Source organism: Mesoplodon densirostris, chromosome 11, assembly GCF_025265405.1.
Source record: "Mesoplodon densirostris isolate mMesDen1 chromosome 11, mMesDen1 primary haplotype, whole genome shotgun sequence".
NCBI lineage: Eukaryota > Metazoa > Chordata > Mammalia > Artiodactyla > Ziphiidae > Mesoplodon > Mesoplodon densirostris.
In genome coordinates, this window is record NC_082671.1 from 31571734 (window position 1) to 31591664 (window position 19931).

The following is a 19931-nucleotide window of genomic DNA, read 5'->3' on the forward strand; positions in this document are numbered from 1 at the left end:
CTCTCAGGCTCCCTTCCTTTTCAGCCACTGAGTTGAACTCCAGGTAGAGAGAAACATTTGGCATGAAAATGATTCTCCCATAAAGCCTGATGTCTTTTAAATACTTACGAGAACTGTGCATTTCAAATATGCAGAGAATTCTATACAAAGAATAACTGTCTAGAAACCCATGTCATTTAATTCTGTTGCTCTTGTTTTCAACTTGTGTATAATACCACTTATGTCAAATGGAAGTAGCTATGCAGATTTTTTTTAAGAAAACCAAAAGAAAAAAGGGTTGCCTCTTGGGAGAAAAAATATTTAGATTCTGCAAGAGAGGGACTCCTGAAATCCCTCATGTGACCTTCCTCAGAAACTATTCAAGTCATCTGGGAAATGACCCCAGCACGACGAATATTTGGGTTTGTTCTGCTTTTCAATTTACCACTCCATTTAAAAGAAATTAAAGCCTCAACAACTGGTGTTTATGCAGGACTCACAAAGTACCTCAACAGCCGCATACATCTCAGCTTCATTCAAAACCTGGGAAAGCAAATCAATGGAGGATAATGGAATGGGATAAAACTAGCTCAGTCGGGGAGAAAACATATTTGCCTTCTCAGGTGCCTCTCCTCAAACGGGCAGAGAAGAGAAAAAATTAAAACTTGTTCCCCCATCACGATAAAGCCTACAATTCATCAAGGTGACCATCTGCCAATGAAACTGATAAGGAAAATGTTAAGGGTAAAACTTGCAACCCCCGTTAAGTGTTTTTCCCACTAAGGAAGCGTAACTTTTCCCTTTCATTCTTCCTCTACCTTCTATTTATGTTTCCAGTTAAGATTTGTCTATCTAAAAATCGGTAATGTGGCACTCACGAGCCCTGTTAGTAATGTATTCCTCTAAGCTACATTCTAAAACGAAGCAGGATCCATAAATCATGCCTCTTCTTGCATGAAATGAGAAATGCTACGGTCAACTGAAATTTCTGGAAAGGTGGAGAGGTGGAGCCACCCCAGTTATTTTTCTGCAATTTGCAATAATTGCAAATGCTTCCTAGGAAAAACTCAGCATCAGTAATCCTCCAGCTCACACGTAAGCTAAATCATCACAGCTACCTATGAGCAGGGAAACCCCAGTATGCACAGCATTGGGCATCCGGAGGTAAGAGGAGGGGCAGCAAACAGCTCTACCCCGTATCTGTCTGGAGCCTTTGTCTCTGATCATCCATCTCCTTCTTTTTCTGTACAAACCTATGGCTGACTCCTGCTGAGTCACCTAGTGAAGGGAAAACTGAGGAGACCTCCTGAGAAGTGAGATGTTGGCTTGGAAGTCCAATATGTTTATTCCAAGGCAAATCCATTCCACAATTACGTATCTATTCAACGTCTTAGAATGCACCGCATATTAATGAATCTTAGCCCCAGGAGGTTTCATTCGACAACATGTGGTATTTGGGGCTGTGCGGGGGAGGAAAGAAGGTGGTAAGAAAATGCCCCTCTCTGCTTTGATGGGGAGAGGAGGTTAGAATCATCACTATTCCATGTTGAATGACAGAATTTTCTCTCTCTCTCCCCGATGGCGCTGAGTAGAAAATTCACAAGCTCACTCAAACTGAATGAGCCTGTTGGGCTGGGTGACTGCACTTTTCAAATATGCTAGTCCCCATTTGGGGCTATTTTGTTTTAGAGTCTCTGTTTAGCTGTGTACTTATACTCGAAGCAAATGAATCACAAAGGGTGCAATTCTGTAAATCAAAAAATCAAGAAATAAATAGGCTAGCAACTAGAAAAAGCCAGAGAGGGACAAATCCCTGGCAATTGTTTTTCAAGCCTCAGCCCAGCTGTGTTTATTTCCAGCCGATATATATCCCACGAGGGTCAGGCTTCGGGCGGGAGGAGATGAGCACAGGGCCTGAGAGAGCAGACCAAAGTCGCTGTGCAGGGTGAGGACGTGGCTCTAACACGCCAGGGCCGGGCAGATGTCCTGGGCGCCTGTCCTGGGCGCCTTGGAGGGACAGCACAGCCTTGAAGCCAGACAGGCTCCATAGCGTCTGAACTGTATTAAGTACACACAAGAAATGTGCATTTCAAATATGCTGAATTCTGTAAAGAGAAGAATGACTTTTTAAAATGCCAAGTCCCTTCATTCTGTCACTGTTATATTCAACCTGTGTATGATGCCACCTATGTCAAAGGGAAGTGCTACGGCCACTTCCAGACCAAAAAGGAGAAGAAGGAAAGAAAAGATGTGCCTTCTTGAGCAAAGAAAGACATTTAGATTCTATAAGACAGGTACCCGTGAAAGTGATCTTATTCAGAAACTATTCTGGTCACTGGCAAATAAACCTAGAACTATAAAATATTTACTTTCATTCTACTCTTCAATTTACTACTCAATTTCAGAGAAATTAAAGCATCAGCAACTGGTGTTTATGCAGGTGACACAATCTGCTGTGTCACCTTTAGTAAGTTTCTTAATGTCTCTGAACCTCAAGTTTCCTTATCTTCAAAATGAGAGCAATAATGGCACCTATTTCAAAGGCTTATTGTGAGGCTAATGAGAGACCATAAGCAACGTGTTTAACGCAATGTCCAGCACGCGGCAGGAATTTAACAAAAGGAAGCTAAAACTACCTGACGGCTGAGAAGTTCAGCTTTGGTGAACATTTCTACCACCATCAGCCATTCAGAAATGAGTCCAACACAGCCCAGCCACCACCTGCTCCCTCTAACCTTAGCTGAGATTCACTGGCCTGCGAAGGCATTGGAGAGAGTCAATTTTTCAGACTGAAGAAGCAAGCTGTGTGCATGAGTTACCTGAAACTGTAGTGTACACACACACACACACACACACACACACACACACACACCCCACATATTTTTTTAAAAGCTCCTTTAACCCAGTCCATCATGGAGCCTGAAATTCCCTAACTCGTTCACTCCTTAAGATACTTTGTTCATTTTAGGTGAGCTTAACAGACGATTACATGGAATCAAGGAACCATCAGCTACTTAACACTTGATAATAATAATCATATCTATCACAGATTCAACACCAGTTTGTACCAGTCAGCCCTGTAATCACTGATAATCCTCCCAACCATACAAGGTAGATATTGTGCCTATTTTAAGATGAGGGCACTGAGACCCAGAGACTAGGTCAGTACTCACAGCCACAGAGCTTGTAAGTGATGGAGCAGGAATTCAAGCCCAGTTCTGTTTAGCTCCAAAGCCTATACATTCTGCCACATGTTCCACTACACCATGCTACCTCTGCTTTCATGAGAATTAGTTCTGCAGAAAATGCATTAGTACCCACTGTGGTAGAGCAGTTAGGGAGGGTCTTAAAGAAATAAAATTAAACACAATTTAAATGTATTTGGTAGCCAGCCTCCAAGACAGTCCCCAATGAACCCTACCTCCTGGTATCAATGCCTGTGTGTAGTCCCTTCCCGCAGTGTGTCAGAGTTGGGCTATGAAACCAACAGAGTATATCAAGAGTGATGGTAAGTCACTTCTGAGGCTAGGTTATAAAAAGCATGGTAGATTCTGCCCTGTTCTCTTTTGGACCACTTGATTTGGAGGAAGCCAGCTGCCATATCTTAAGGACACTCAGGCAAGAAACTGTGACCTCCTGTCAACAGCCATGTGAATAACCATACCGGAAGCAGATCTTCCAGCCCCCGTCCAGCCTTCAGATGACTGCTTCCCTGGTCTACACTTTGACTCCAGCCTCATGAGAAACCCTGATGCAGAACCACCCAGCCAAGCTGCTCTTTAATTCCTGACCCTCAGAAACTTTGTGAGATAATAACTTTGTTGTTTTAAGCTGCCCAATTTGGGGGTCATTTGTTACACAGCAATGAATGATACAGTACAAAAATCAGACAGAAGTCATCAGGGCTTAAAGAAAGCCTTGGGCTTCCCTGATGGCATAGTGGTTGAGAGTCCGCCTGCCAACGCAGGGGACACGGGTTCGTGCCCCGGTCCGGGAAGATCCCACATGCCGCGGAGGGGCTGGGCCCGTGAGCCATGGCCGCTGAGCCTGCGCGTCCAGAGCTTGTGCTCCGCAACGGGAGAGGCCCGCATACCACAAAAAAAAAAAAAAAAAAAAAAAAAAAAGGAAAGCCTTGGCCAAGGGGAATGAAGAAGGGTATTCACCAAAGGGTAATAAAAAGATATGGTGTATGAGGATAGACAAAAAGGAGAGATGGGCTGAAGTGAGAAAAATATTGTAATAGTAGTAGTAAATACTTATACAGCAGTTCCTGAGCAGTGTTCAAAGTGCTGTTGATATATTAGCTCATTTAATCCTTACAACAATCCTATAGAGCAGTGGTAGAGTTATCCCCACTTTACAGATAAGGAAACTGAGGCACAGAAAACAGTTTGCAGGCGTCATTCAGCTGGTAAGTGGTGAAGCTGGAATTCACCCCAGGCAGTCCAGCTCCAATTTCTGCACTCTTAACCACTCCACACACTGTCTCTCAGATCAAAAGAGAAACTGGAGAAAGCAACAAAAGCCCTCCAAGTGGGTCAGGGGTCTGAGTAAACCCCAAGCTTTTGGTCTAGATCCCTTCATTATTGTTTTGATAAAGGTAATAATAAAGTACACCATAGAGCAATGTTCTATTGATTTCATTTTACCCTTAAAACACTCCCGGGAGAGAGGCAGAAGAGATACTATTGTCTCCATTTTACGGAGGAGATACTATTGTCTCTATTTTACTGAGGCTGAGCGATGTTAAGGAATCACTTGGATCCCTCAATCTGAAATCAAATGAGTTTTCTTGGCAAATTAGGGAATTTTTCAACTTTAAGCAAATTCTGGTATGTTGGAACTCCCTTGTTTCCCTTACTCACTGATATTTGCATTTACCCGTTTACATTTCGGATTCCATGGACTAACAAAATAATAAATCAAAGAGGAAGCAACCCCATGAAAAGAACATGAGATTCATATACCACCTCAATTTCAACCAGAAGAAAACACATTCATAACAAAACACAATCACAGTAGTATTCAATTTAAGCAAACAAGAGTGGCAAAATTAAAGTCAAAATTAAAGTGGCAAAATTAAAGAGCTCGGGGCCTCTTTCCAAGACAGTAAGATGGATTGAAATAACTACAGCTACCCCCACCAAAGATATAATTAAATTAAATATGCATGCCCATTGTTGAGGAATAATCATTACAGTAGCTCCCAAAGAAAAAGGTGTTTATTTCTAGTCAGTTGAAAAAATATATATTACTGAGTTTTCTTCCCCAACAATACAGCAATTGTGAAACCTACAGAAACGTAGCAAAGCTAATGCCAGGCTTAAAATATGAAGGTGCCAATGGCAGAGAACTGGAGAGTTTCAGACAAACCTAACAGCTACACTATCACAGTCATAATTTTCTCTTCCTCCTCATGCCACCTGTCCCCCTCCCCCAAGCACTTCCATTTCATCTGAACTGCATATCTATAGGCCCTTCACACTGTCTAATCATGGGGGGGCTTCTTTTTCTGTTTATACTAGGATTTCTTTTATTTGGGTGGAGGAGGACAGGGTGTGATCTGCCCGTTGTCTCACCGATTATTTTAGAAACAGTGCCCTCCCCATCCACAGCCTTCCTTCTCAGGTCTGCTATAGAGAATGATATTTGCATTAATGAATGTTTCCTCTGCTGTCACCGGTCAGGCACTTAGGCCTTCCAGACCCTCGTGGCCCCGCAGCTCAGGTCTGTCTGCGGGCCTCTGGGTAATCAATCCTGTTTCTTGGCAGCGCTGTCAATCAGAAACTCCCCTGAGTGGCACCTAGCGACAGTTCCCAGCAGGTTGAACGTCCCCACTCCCTCTCCCCTTTAGGTTTCATGGTAACACAGACTTTGAGCCTGATGTTTTTCCACCATGGAGTGGAATTTGTTTTCATTTTTCTCTGCTTGTGTTGATTCTTTCCCCCTGCTTTATCCTCTCAAGACTATCATAGAAAATACAGTATTCAACACGAATTCCCCAGAGGGCTTCTTGGCCGTGGTTTCAATATACATTATCCTGTATTTCTTTTCTTTTCCTTCTCTTGATCTTTTGACACCTCAGACTCTATCCTGCCAATTGCTACAACAACACCAAATACACCACCATACATTTGACTTCTTCTCAGTGCCCATAAACCTGAACCAATTACCAACAGGGAACTGAGTCATTCTCCCCATGTCCAAACAGTCCCTAATTTTAGTATTACCAAACTATATTTGCAGAGACGGCACATGCTGGATTTTTCAGGACCACCTCAATTTCTTCTCTTCAAGCCTGTGGTTCCAAGCTTTGGTTTGGAAAATCAGATCGCAGCACGCTGCCAGAAGCCACACAAATGAGCTTATTTTAAGTAATTATTGTATTGACGTCTTTTTCCTTTGCTCACTCGGAAAGCCATCAGCACTAGAAAAATACATATTGCAATTAGAAATTGCATCTTTATTTTCTGTTAAACCAAAAGGAAACCTTCCTTACTGCATGGCACACTGGAGACCGTGGCTCAGACCCACTTGGGATTTGTGAGCACTACCTGTGCCCCACCCCGCCAGCACTACTGCATGAGCTTGCAGGCACATGTGCGTGCACGCATGCACACACACACACACACACACACACACACACAATGGCTAGCCCTTATCCATTCTCAAGGTCATACTCAGAGAAGCCACAGCAATGATGGCATGAGGGGCATTAAGGAACGATCCTTTTCTCTCTACTTTCCTCAGGTCTTAGGTTTGTGTTTTCCAGGGTTAAGCACTCCTTCAGGCACTTTCCTCACACTGTCCACGTACAAGAAGCACCTGAGGCAACGGGCGATCTGTTCTCAGCATCTTGGCAGCTTCCCGCACACCCAAATGGGAATACGATCGCTTTCTATGAAATCTCTCCATAAAGAGCGAGGTTGGTCAGCACGAAAAGTATCAGTATATGAGCAGCCTTTAAGTGAGAAACTGGAGGAGTTTTCTTTCAAGGATTACTTCTAGGGACGTTTGAGCTATAGTATTTGCTAAGGTGGAGCATAAACAATGGCGTTAACATAGCTAAAGAATAAACCAGTAGATCAACGGGAAACTGAAGACAGCCTGAGGAAAGGGAGAGGGAGGATGTAATAGCAGTAACAGGCACTTACGATCACAAATCATGTGCCATCTCCGTGCTCAACACAGCACGTGCATTCTCTTTCGTAATCCTGACATACGTCCCAGATGGAGGACCTGAGAGGCAGAGTGAGGCTGCTCACCCAGCTAGGAAGTAGTGGAGCTACAACTCGAACCCCACATTGTCTGACTCCAAAACCCTAGGTTTTAATCACTTTGTTATTCTACGTAGTCAGCATTGTCCAGGGGAGAGGGTTAATGTCCCTGGATTCCAAACTCTCTTAGCTAAACGCCCTTTGCTTTGACTCTGTATCCACCGAATAGTGTAATTTGGCCTCTCTGGCGTCACGACAGGGGGAGTTTTGTGAGTGCTGTGAGAGTGGTTTCTCCCTGTGTAATGATGAATTGGTGGTGCCCTGCCTACCTCAGCCTCCTGAACTAAGAGTCAGGCCCCTCCAAACCGGGACCAGATCCTGGAATGCTCTACCTGCATGCAGCCCTCCTTTCTATAAAACCTCCACCACGTCCAACCTCCAGTTTTTACTTTTGTCTTCCGCAGAGACCACACCTCAATTTCACGCTTTAGCTAAGGGCAAATGGCAAATGCAAACTCTTGTTAAGACTTTGAGGGCCTCACCCTCCATCATTTTAACTATATGCTCTTTTCCTCTCCTCTCCACGTAAGTATGTTTTCTTTAAAACCATAAGACCCCCCATTATCAATGTTCCTTGAAACTGGTTGACTCATACATACCAGTTTTATTAGTGCCACCACATTATCAGCTTGTCTTTGTCCAGTTTCTTGGCTCCAGTAAGAAGAAATAACTAATATTTGAGGTAGTCCCCTGATCACCATGCTAACAAAATCTTTTGTGTACATACATATGTATTTTGTTCTTATATATATAATACATTACATACAGCACCTATGTACAAAATACATTTTTATCTATCTGTTTTATCTAAAGAGAAAGTCTCTGCCAAGAACTGAGCTTTTACCAAGTCCTAGGCCAGTCATGCCCCAAAGGCCTGTCCTGCCTACACCCATCTATTCAGATATGACCTGATTCCACAGGGAGGATCTATGAACCATGGGGTACCAGTATTAAAGCTCACAACCACTTATCAGGGCCTGATGTGAAAAAGTGAATGTGGCCTATCAGAGTCCTCTCTTGGTATTTGCCTGGGAAACACTGGGAGATGGATCTAGTGAGTGATGGTGCTGAGGGTAAAAAGGGGGCATGAGGTTGGGCTCGGGCCAGGACAAGCCGTGAGCATGCTGACGTTGTAAGGGGGCAGAAAGTCACAGTTGTCTAAAGAGGGTCGAGAACCTGCTTGGAACAGAGGAGATGGGACTGGAGTAGACACACGTGGAAAAGCGTGTGCCAAAGAATCTTGGTTTTCATGCTAATAAGCATGGTGGAGAAAGAATGAGGGATGCCTGGGGTTTGGGAGGAGGAAGAGAAGAGCAACAAAGCATCAAAGGAGGTTAGAAATGAGCAAATGACTGTCAGTCAAAGGTGTGGTTGGGAATCATCTCACTTTGCTTTAAGCACCTATACGTCAGATTCCTTTAAAAAAAAAAAAAGCAAACGTTTTGTTCTGATCAGAAGATTCATGTAGCTGATCACATACCAAAGGAAAGACAGTGACTATGGTACAATGGTCTGTAAGTTTTATTAGTGTGAGCAGAATAAACAGAGGCCTAACATCCATTCCAGCTTTCTAGATGTGGCCTGTGGTCACGACCACTGCATTGTTGCTGGTCACAAACCTCCTGTCACTACCACTTAGCACCACGCACTATGCACAGTCCTCAGCCCAGTCCTGAGGCTCTCCAGTTCCATCCCAACACTGATCCCAGACTGGATATGAAACTCTTCCATAAACCCTCCAGTTTATAGGAAGCTTCCCTTTTCCTGTAAAGCAAACACATTTCTATTATGGCTGCTTACATGAGTCTTTTCACGATTCTTGCTGAATCCTCTACTTTCACTGGGGAAGCTGGACATGGAAGGGGGTTACTAAAAATTCAAGTCAAAAGTAAAATTAAAACACATTTTCCAGGCCCTGCAGAGTGTACAAAAATGGCTCCTTGCCTTAGCTGAGCTATGAGTACAATGGTGAAAACGTAGCACTTGGTATGTGGCCCGCAGCCACATACCATATATTTTACAATTATATCCCGGATGTCAAATGTCCGTGTTGGCATTTAAAGCCTACAGAGCTGGTGAGTGTTTAAAATGGTTCATGTCTACTTTCTGCAAAAGTTACAGTGAAGAGAAGACAGGTCTGTTTAACACAGCATGTGTTTTTCCTAACTCTCCAGCAACAAGTCACAGTAAAGAGTTACACAGGTACTTACTATTTATAACCCATGGCTACATCCACAAAATACTTCCTTCTCTGTCGATAGACATTGTCTTTAAATCCCTTAAACAGAAAAGAGATTAAGTTATTTAACAGTCTGCCAAAAAAATTAGCTGCAGAAGACCTAAAAAAAAAATCACTGTGATGTTTATTGAGTGTCCAATTCAAATGTAAATTTGTTTCCTTGGATAACCGCCTTGATGACACAGGCAGAAGCCAATTGTACTTACAGTAAAACCTCATTAAATTTGGGCTGTCTTAATTCGGGATGTGTGGGAATTCAGACTAAAGTTAACCTTTCCATGGAGTAGGCAGAATGGCTTAGTTAAGCAAATTGATATTGTGAAAAATATCCTTTGATTTTCAAGTATCATTTACATGGAATTGATCTTATTACAAATTAATCTTATCTGTTCATTAAAATAGGTCCCTTTAACATGGATTTTCCACTAAGAACCTAAATTTAATTGCTTTGTGTAAATTACCAATAAGTGTACATGTGTTAAAATTCTATCATTCAGAATAATCATCAACACCCCAAATTAGGATGAATAAAGAGGTTTTGCTGTATGTTATGAGTACAGCCACACAATGCAAAATCGATTACAAGGGATCCATCCACACAAGATAGCAGGCTAGCTCCATTCCCCTCTGACTTCCTATGGCTCTGACTAGTCTTCAGCCAAGTTCAAGATTTTACCCATCATCATGCACTTGGGAAATTAAACATCCTGTCTGCCATTCTCCCATCAAGTGGAATCCTTCTAAAAGGACTTCCTGGTTTACTCAAGAATCTCCTCTTGTCAACAGACTTTCCATTTTCCTTTCCTTCAGGTACTTTCAGACAATCAGTTCTTTCCAGGGTTGTTTCTTCAGACAGCTGGAAGCCCAGCAGGAGTTGTTTCAATTTAACTTCTTACCTGCACAACCCCTGAAAACCCGAAGGGAAACCAAGACATGCTGACCAGTCTGAGAAGGGAGGCCAGGCAAGGAGACAGGCTGCAGGGGTTGTGGGCTCTGGGAGGAGAACTGGGACAGGCCCACAAAGGCCCGGACTACCTCTGCTCACCCAGTGTCCACTCAGACACTTACGCAAGGGTGCTGCTCAAGAGGAACCTCAACTCAGAGAAACTCGTTCTGTTCTCTCTTCCAGCTGAAGGAGAACTGGCCTTGAGGTCAGAAATCTTCACAGGACCGTATGCTGAACAGAAACAAAGAACGTCCATTGCCAACAGCCTTTCTCTCAGGAAAGACAAAAGGTCACTAACAGAGGGAGAGAGCGAGTGCCCTGAGGTCACCCAAAGGCCCTGCATAAAGTGAAGTACCCCTGCCCTTAAAGCTAGAACTTTCTTTCTTCTGCTACAAATTGGGAGTTTTTAAACTGGAGTTCATAGGCAGGCTTGCGGAGCCTTCAGATGTGTATATGCAAAATTTGTGACCATAGTTACAAAATGTGTGACCACCTTTACAAATGGGTATGTGAGCTAAGAAAAGGTCTTATGCCATAGAGGGTAGACATGGTCGCTAGAAAGTATGAATTTCAACACTCACTAGTCACAACAAGCAACCTGGTGGTGGTAAACAAGAATTCCAAGCACCTTGATTACTCAAAAAAAAAGCAGCCCGTGACAAAAGGAAAAGAGTTATGTGAAAAGCTCAGCATCTGTTCCCTGGTTCCTGCCAAACCGGACACCATGGTAACAGCACCATAATCTGCTGGGTTTCCTAAGGAATCTCGAGTATCTCTCCTTGGCAAACACCTGCACCTTTTCCAGGCATGAAAGAGAGTGATTTACTCATCATGCCTCATCAGCTTAGTGTGGCGGTGATTACACAAGTGCTATGGGTGAACCAGAGCTTCCAGCATTGAACTGTGGACTGGCAAAACAAGACAGGGATGCTAGCTACACTAGCGATTACAGAGACACAGCATTCCTTGGCCAGCCATTCTAAATTGATGCGAGAGATAAGGTTACCAGATAAAAAGAGAGAACACCCACGCAATATTTGGGGCATACTTATATAAAAAAATTTGTTGTTTATGTGAAATGCAAATTTAACTAGGCATCCTATATTTTTATTTGCTAAATCTGGCAGCACTAGCACTCAGAGTATCTGCTGCACACCACCCTTCCTCTCTCAATTTAAATCAAGAGGAACTTGATTTAAATCAAGACCCAGCTGGCACCCAAAAGTGCTCAGCTGAATCTACGTTGGCTATCCCAAAAAGTCAACCTGGGGGAATACTGGAATCATTTGCGGAGCTTTAAATAACACTCCAAACCTGGACACATTCCCAGAGGTTCTGATTTAAGCACTCTGAGGTGAGACCCTGGCATAGGAATTTTTTTTGTTCTCCAGAGATTATCTGAATGGAAAGCTAGGGCCGAAAATCACTGAGTTAGGACATCAGTTCTCAAACTTCAGAGTTCATCAGAATCTCCGGCAAATCTGTTTAAATGCAGATTCCAGGGTCCATCCTGGAAATTCTCATTCAGTAGGCTTCAGATGAGCCTCAACATATTGCATTTTTAATAAGCACCTTATGCAGGGACATTGAATCACACTTTGAAAGACCCTCTCAGTGTAGATCCTTGCTACTCAAACTGTGGTCCGCAGACCTCCACTGTAAGCCTCAACTGGGAGCTCACTAGAAATGCAGAATCTCAGGTGCACCCATCTGCATTTTGCAAAGATACTCCACGTGATCTGCTTGTCCATTAAAGTTTAAGATGGACGGACCTACATATTTAACCCTTTCTAGGGAGCCTCAGCAGCCTGACACATTCCAAGCCCCTTCTGAGCCATCTCAGCACAAGAGTGCCATCCTAACGTAATAATCCCTGCCTTAGGACTGGAATTATTCCCAAGCACAAAAATTCCTTAGAGACTTTTTTCTATCTTCATCAAATAATAACTCATAAAAAACCACTAACTTACCAATATCAAATTGTGCATAATGAATATTTGGTGTGCTTATAAAAGAAATACATATGGTAAAAAAAATGATGATGAGGTAGGAGATTGCTAAGTACTCGCAATTATTTCAAATGGCTGCATAGAAAATAAGAGAAGGTATCATAAGGTGGGTGTAATTAGGAGTAATGGAACAAAATTAAGCCCAGGAAAATTTATGCTGGGTATTAGAATAAATTTTTCACAGCAAGGTCAGTGGTTCCTGTGGTTGTTCTGACCCCCTTCTCCAGGCTAAGTAATTTCCAAACTAGACTAAGGGGAGCATTTAGAAATAAGAGGTTAGCAAAAAATCTTTTACTGTCCAGGCATTGATCAGGATGATTTAATACAGCATTTCCTTTCTTGGAATTAAGCATTCACTCTTGCCAAAATGCTTTCCAGTTGTTTTATTAACTAGGCTTTTCAAACACCCCCTTTGAGCTCAATAAGCATTTTATTTCCACTTTTTACATAAAGAATTTGAGTTGCAGAAGTAAAGGAACTTGCCCAAGGTCATCCTGCAAATTAACAGCTGGTGTCTGGGCAGTCCTGTTACTGCTAAGCTCTTAAATCAGGCTTCTGTGCTAATTCTGACTCCTCTGAGGTGGGGAAGGGGAAGATAGACAAATGGATGATCATTAAGACACTTCTGAGTATTTTTCTAAAGTTCAGGAGCCTTACATGTGAACTGCTGGGAATTATGCTGGCAAATATAACACACTGTGTCTTTGAGCGAATTCAGCTTTTTGAAAATCGTGGAATTGAATCAGGTTTTTTCGACCATTTGTTTGAATGGTATGCTATGAATTGGTTTGAATTTGTATTTTATGCCAAAAGACTGGTTTGACTGAGAAATTCCCTCTTGCTGAAGTTGTCAGTTTCCTTTAAAGCAATGGTTCTCAAACTGAAGTGTGGGCTTGTTAAAACCAGCTCCCAGGTGATACTGATGTGGCTGGTCCCAGGACCACACTTAGAGAACGACTGCATACCGTCTCACTATCAGATTTCCAGATATCCTCCATTTAAGTAAAATGAATATCTGAAAACCATTACCCTCAGACCACAAAGTCTCCTATAAGCATGACCAATCTGCTTGGGTTTCACCCTTTAATATGCTCATTTTTAGAGAAGGGGCACGGGGGGGCGGGGAAAGTTGCTTGTAACAAATGAGTATATTGATTGCTTCTCCCAGACTATTAACTGTACTTCATTCCGACCATAAAGAGGCTCCAGGCCTCGTGTATTAAATAAAAACTGATGTAAAGGGGGAGAGAGAGAATAATGGGAAATGCTTACTACATATCATATTTCTTTAAAGGTGGTCATTTTTATTGGAGTAGAGGAGAGATGGCCATAAATAGATTCAGGGTAGATGGGGAAAGAGAGGCATCTTCCATTATGGTCTTATTCTATCACCCTCTGCCTTTCCACTGAGACTGAAGTCCACCACATTACTCTACCCCTTGCTACCTCCAATCAAGGAAAATAGCAAGGAGAATTTTACTCTCTCACTGAGCCCCATAATGCCTAGTTCTCCCCAGTTTCCCAACGAGGTGATCAATTTCAGTTCATTGTTTTTCCAAGGGTCACCATCTTCAAGTATATTTCAGGTTGTCTAATTCTACGGAAATATTCTCCAAGGTTTATACCCTCCTCCTCTCTCCAACCCTTTTAAAAATAAATGCTAGGTGGAAATGCCATCCTTCTAACCTGCTTCCAGCCAACGCATATGTACAGGGAAACTATCACTTAAAAGTCTGCTCTCAGTTATGGGGAATAAATAATAAATTGCTCTATAATACAGCATTACAGCACAGAATATGGCACACTGCCTGGCAGATGGGCAGAGCTGGAGGAGCACATGTGGAATGGATTTTACTGCACACTTACTGGGTGATCGGCATCCAGCTCAGAACCATACATGAGAACTCTGTGAGAACATTTGTCTAACTCAGAGATCTTCCGGGGAAACCAGGGCACATCCTCTAGCTCTGCTGGAAACACAGTGCAGGTTCAAAATATTAGCTCACAGATTGTATTTTCCCCTTTGCAACATTTGTCAGATTGCAAAATCACCCGACAAGCAAAAACTGGCCTTGCCTTCTTCCTCTGTCCAAATGTTCTCTGGCGGATTCAGCGTCACAATCGTGGTTTGAAATTTCAGTGACTGAATGAGCTCATTGAATTCCGTTTTGCCACACTCACAGTCCACAAAGATTTCAACTTCCGAACTTCTTCGCCGGGATTTCCTGGACTCAATATGAACCATGTTGACATGTTTTTCCTGTGGAAATATAAGCAACATCTCTTAATCACATTCATGGCACAATAAAAGGGATGCCATGGGCTGCTCTTGTTCAACTCATAAGCAAAAAGGTACCAAGTGCCCACAAAAGAGGAAGAGACAACCTTCTCACCGTTTGCTTGACTAAAACATGGAAATGTTTTCCAACCATTGTCTCTATTAATAAGAATAGTAACTGTGTGTAGGATTTCCTGTCTCATTTTTAACAAGGGGAGGACATTAAGATATATAAAGGGCCCTATAAAATGTGTGATAATTATGAACTTTATCATTTCCCAGATCGGTCCACATCCCACTGGTGGTATGCATGACTGTTTGGGAGGAAATTAGTTTATTGTCATGTAATCCCCAGATTTATTTATTTATTTTTATATATTTTCCAAAAAACCCTAAAACTCAAACTACTGATTTTCTGGTAGTATAACATCTCTTTCTGAAATAAAGCTTAAAATCTTGGAAAAATAATTAATAGTATGAATAGCAGGCAAATGAGGCAGAAACTGGGAAGGTGATATGAAAATGACTGAAGTTTGGGAAACACTGGCCAAAGTGTGGCCCCATTGTAGGGGAACAAAAAAAAGGAAGCAAGAAAAGTAGCGAAGAAAGGATCTCTGCAGGCAAAAAAAAGAAGAAGAAAAAGAAGAAGAAGAATCCCTAATGGAACCACTTAGTAACTGGTCTCTTTCAGCAACCTCCAGGCTAGCTTCATGCCCAAGGATGTGCTGCTGCAACTATCATGATGGATTCCATGGGTAAAATCTCCTTACAATAAGGAGTTTGTAGAAGGGCAGCAATTTAATACTTAAATCTCAGGCTTAAATTTTCCCAGTGATACAGTCTTCCTTTGTCCTGAGTTAACTGAAGACTAAGTTCTCCTCTCCACCCTAACCCACCCCCAAATAAGCAGATCTCTCCCCATCACTCCATGGTACACTCTGATTATCAGCACAATCCCAAATACAATCCTGGATGACCTCAGAATTTTCAGCACAGCAGCAGATAGGTAGTTTCCGGTACCAGACTAAGATAAAATCTGATGGCATCCTTCTCAGTATAAAGAAACTAGTCTTTTGACCAGGACACTAAATGCTCTATTTCTGTTTTTAATAACTTTTGCAATAATGCCATATTTTCTAAATCGTCAGATAATAAAGGTAAGACTAAAGGTAAGATAATAAAGGTAACATTAGGTTCAAAGTTCAAGAGTCTTCTCACACACTGTGTCACTTTGGACTTTTAAAGCAAAGTGGATATTTTTAGACAAGGAAACTGAGGTCCAGATGGGTTAAGTGATGTAACTAAGACCCCGTGACTAGCTGATGGCCGAGTGAAAACTCATGGCTGCTTACTCCTTCTCCAGGGATTTTTGCACTTCACCCAGCTGTCTAATTGAATTGCCCTGCCTTTGGGAACTGTATGGAGACAGTGCTGGATGATATAATTATGTGTAAAATATTTCCCCAGATTTCCATTACCACTCTTTATGGTGCCTGATCCTTTCTTCAAGGTCAAAAGAGAACAAGGAAATATTTGCAAAAACAGGCTGCTAATTCCCCCTCTACGGTCATCAGAGAGGCATCACAATAATGCCTCATATCTGTACACTTTACAAAGCACTTCCACTCATATTATCTCATCACAACAACCTGTTAGGTGGGAATTATTATTGCTCTTTTACAAATGAAGCAATTGAACCTAGGAAGCAGCTAGTGATTAGCCAAGCCAGGAGAACACAGGTCTGAATCCTCTGACTGCAATTTCAACCCTCTTTCCGTTGCACCAGCAGCCCAAGGCACCATGCAGAGCTAGGCTCCCTATCCTACAGCTCTAAGCACAGCCCGTGCCCCCAAACAAAATGCACTGGCAAAGCAGGCGCTTGCTGAAGGGTACGGGAGCCATCAGGTGTGCCCTGGCAAAAAGGCAACAGTTTTCCTGGCCCTTTATAACCTCCCCCTCAACGGGGCTCTTTCTTGAGGTTACAAACCACCCACCTGGGCTTAGGAAAAGGCTACTACATTTCTACAAGATAAAAAGAGAGCTAGCCCTAGCTCATACATAAGGAGAATGACTCATCTTTACAAAAGACACATTAAGTTCTTGAAACAATGAGGCTTCAGGGAATATCGAGTACCTATACTAATATATCTCATTTTATGCAATAAATGTGCTCTAGGACATGTGCACGATTCAAATATGAACAAATCAAATCAGGCTGCAGGCTCTTGATGTTTAAAGATACGCTCTTTGACCGCTTTTGTGTTTGCATTTCCAGGTGTGAGTCTCACACTTTTTAATTACTGACTTCCTCACCTGGCAACAGTCTGCAGAACTACTAATAGGCTGACGCTGAATTAATAAAACACGGTTTCCACGAATCTGCTTATTTCATTGTTTGACAGACCAACTTGTCTTGTAAAGCCTCATGAAGCTTGGTTTCTTTGAAACTTGCAACACATTATCCAGAAATAGTTCAGTAATATTTCGTAACAGGTGACAAGTTTGTAACCCGGCACACAGACGCTTTTAAAGTTAGATAATGATATTTTACATTCACCTGAAAGAGTTTCAGTGCTTTGACCAATCCACCAACTTCATTTTTCAAGGAGAATACAACTGCCATCTTGCTGCTCTCGGTAGCAGTGTCACTTTTGCTGCTTCCCTTGTTGCCTTTTTTATCATCATTTTTGCCAGTGTTGGTTTTATTTAGCTTCAAGAACGTAGAAATACACACACAAAAGTATTAGTTAGGATTCCAGAGTTCTCTATAACTAGATTCTTTTTCAGACATTCCATTCATACGCTGGAAGCCCCAGCAATCACACAAGCTCGAGGAGAAGTTGCCAAGTCACTCATAACTTTCAGTCGTAAGTACAAGTCTAATTTACTCAGGGACAGTATTTTCCAATGCTGAAAGATATCACCAGTGGTTGAAATTAAAGGGGAATCATACTTGCTTCACTTTAAGAGCAACAAAAATCTCATCATCATAAAGTATAAAGTATCATGTATGAATAATTCCTGTCTTTCCTTCTAGGTTTATTTTACAGCATGAAATTTGATGTTAGCCTAGCTGAATCATATAGAAGTTATATTAATTACTAAACGTAACAAAATTCAGACTAAACATATATTTTTCACAATAATTTTTGTTTCGATTAAATCTTAAAAACAAAATATTCGTTTTGTTCTGAAATATGTCAGGACAGGCACTAAAACTGATCACCTTACATTCTGTAATTAGATCCACACTGTCAACGTGAATCTATCTGCAGAAGTTCGCCACACAGAGTGTATTCAATTAAGGCCATCTGTGTCAGCAGATGATATCTGAAAAGTGGCTATTAAAATTCAGCCACAAGAAAAAAGTAAAGAAAAGAAAGAAAGAACTAGCTCATCATCAGGATCCAAGAGTAGAAATGAGAAACTGGAAAAGATTACCACTTCATTGGCCAGTCAAATACTATAATACATGACTAAGTAATGACTCTTAGTCTATTGGCTAAAGACAAAAACAGCAGATTCCAGAAACTCAGATCGCATTGCCAGAAATACACAATTAAAAAGCTGGAAACTTTTACTTAACAGACAAATCAAATTAGAGTGTACTTTTTCGTGTTCTTTATACGCAAATGAAGAACTGGGCAAACAGAACTTTCTCCCTGGCAGAGAGTAATAGAATGCAGTCATTCCAATCTATTACTTCCTCATGAAACTGAAAAATGTATATTTGATATGGAACCCAGTGAATAGTGCTTTGCTATTTTCTTCCTCTGATTTCTCTACTGGCTTTATTTTCACACAGTTACTATTGCCTCATTCACTAGATTTATATGTCATAGAAATAAATATTTTATAATTTATGACTTGAGGGAGACAAGAAGTTTATATAGGCATTGGCACTTGACAGTATGTTTAGTCATTAAAAGCTCAAATGTAGTACTCTCAACATCTGCCACAGATCTTATATATTTAAGTAGCATTTTTTATATGAAAGTATTATTATACATTAACCATAACTCTGAGTTTTCCTTGTTTTCCTTCTAGCAGTTCATTATGGCTTCAGAATTCCTCATTGTAATATCGCATTCAAATATACATGGTATTTAAATGTTAGAAAACCTACGTACGTTTTTAGACTCATTTTTGCAAATTGATTTAAACAGTTCTCCAAAACTTGCCCTGATTACTTTTCAACATTTTTAGGAGTAATAATATACCAATACAATACAACCCTCTGGCACATATTCGGAGCTACAATACTAAAACAGATTTTTCTATGATACAGACTGAATTGCAATTGGTTGATAAACTCTGGTAGACAGTAATGAAATATCATTTAATATTTTTAATAACTAGAAATCTGAATACATTTTTCTTTCACTATCTTTTTTATTAAATCCTATGACTATTACCCCATATCAGGATCTAAAATCCTGCAAAATATTACGTTTTTATTCTGTCATTATTTAAACACAGAAACTGCCTTAAACATTGAAATAAGTGGTGCATTGCTTTCATTACTCCATCAGTTAAACCGAAAAATAATGGAGTAATAAGGAACACAGGAAAACTTTTGAGAGGAATCTGATCTTTCTCTTATTCCAATAACCAGCACCTACAGACAAAAACAGAAAATATTACTTTGTGTTTAAAGACCAGGTTTTGTAGATGGAAGGGGGTACAGAAGACACAATAATCTTGCAGGAACCATAGAAATCTATTTAATTTCTTCTCCCTGTTCCAACTCATAATAAATGGACTTACAAAATTCTGCACACTTTTTTTCAGTTTTGATATAAGACATTGGGTTATACAACCTCTCATTCATAATGTTCGGGAACTTCTTTACTTTCAACTTATAAACTTTGAGGAAAGGAAGTTTAGCACGTAGTGATCAGGACACATGCTTTACTTCATGGAGAGAGAAGGAAGAGTGGAGGCAGGTTAGACAGATGATAGAGGAAAGAATTGAGGTGTTTACAGCAGGTGTCCAAATGGCAAGGATAACTATCGCTACCCTAGAAAACACTCCTCTAGAGAGTGCCAGCTACTCAGTACTCACTGTTAAGCTGCCAAGCAGCTGATGCTCTTCGGGCACTGCTGAATCCAGAGAAAGCCCTCTCCTTGCCCAGTATTTACTAGAAAACATCATCATTGCCGGCTGCATGGATTCCGATGTAATTCTCTCTCTGCAGCAGGG

The 19931-nt window shown here is 41.3% G+C and overlaps 1 protein-coding gene across 1 annotated transcript in view; it reads right to left on the reverse strand.

Moving 5' to 3' along the window:
* Positions 1-19898, reverse strand: part of TPH2 (tryptophan hydroxylase 2) — a 96673-nt gene extending 76775 nt beyond the window's left edge. Inside the window, exons 1-5 of the mRNA XM_060111783.1 lie at positions 19794-19898; positions 17286-17438; positions 14527-14710; positions 14317-14417; positions 9467-9534 (exon numbers count right to left, since the gene is read on the reverse strand). Of these exons, the coding sequence (XP_059967766.1) occupies positions 9467-9534; positions 14317-14417; positions 14527-14710; positions 17286-17438; positions 19794-19898 (611 nt within the window). The remainder of the gene's footprint in view (positions 1-9466; positions 9535-14316; positions 14418-14526; positions 14711-17285; positions 17439-19793) is intronic.
* Positions 19899-19931: the final 33 nt, after the last annotated feature.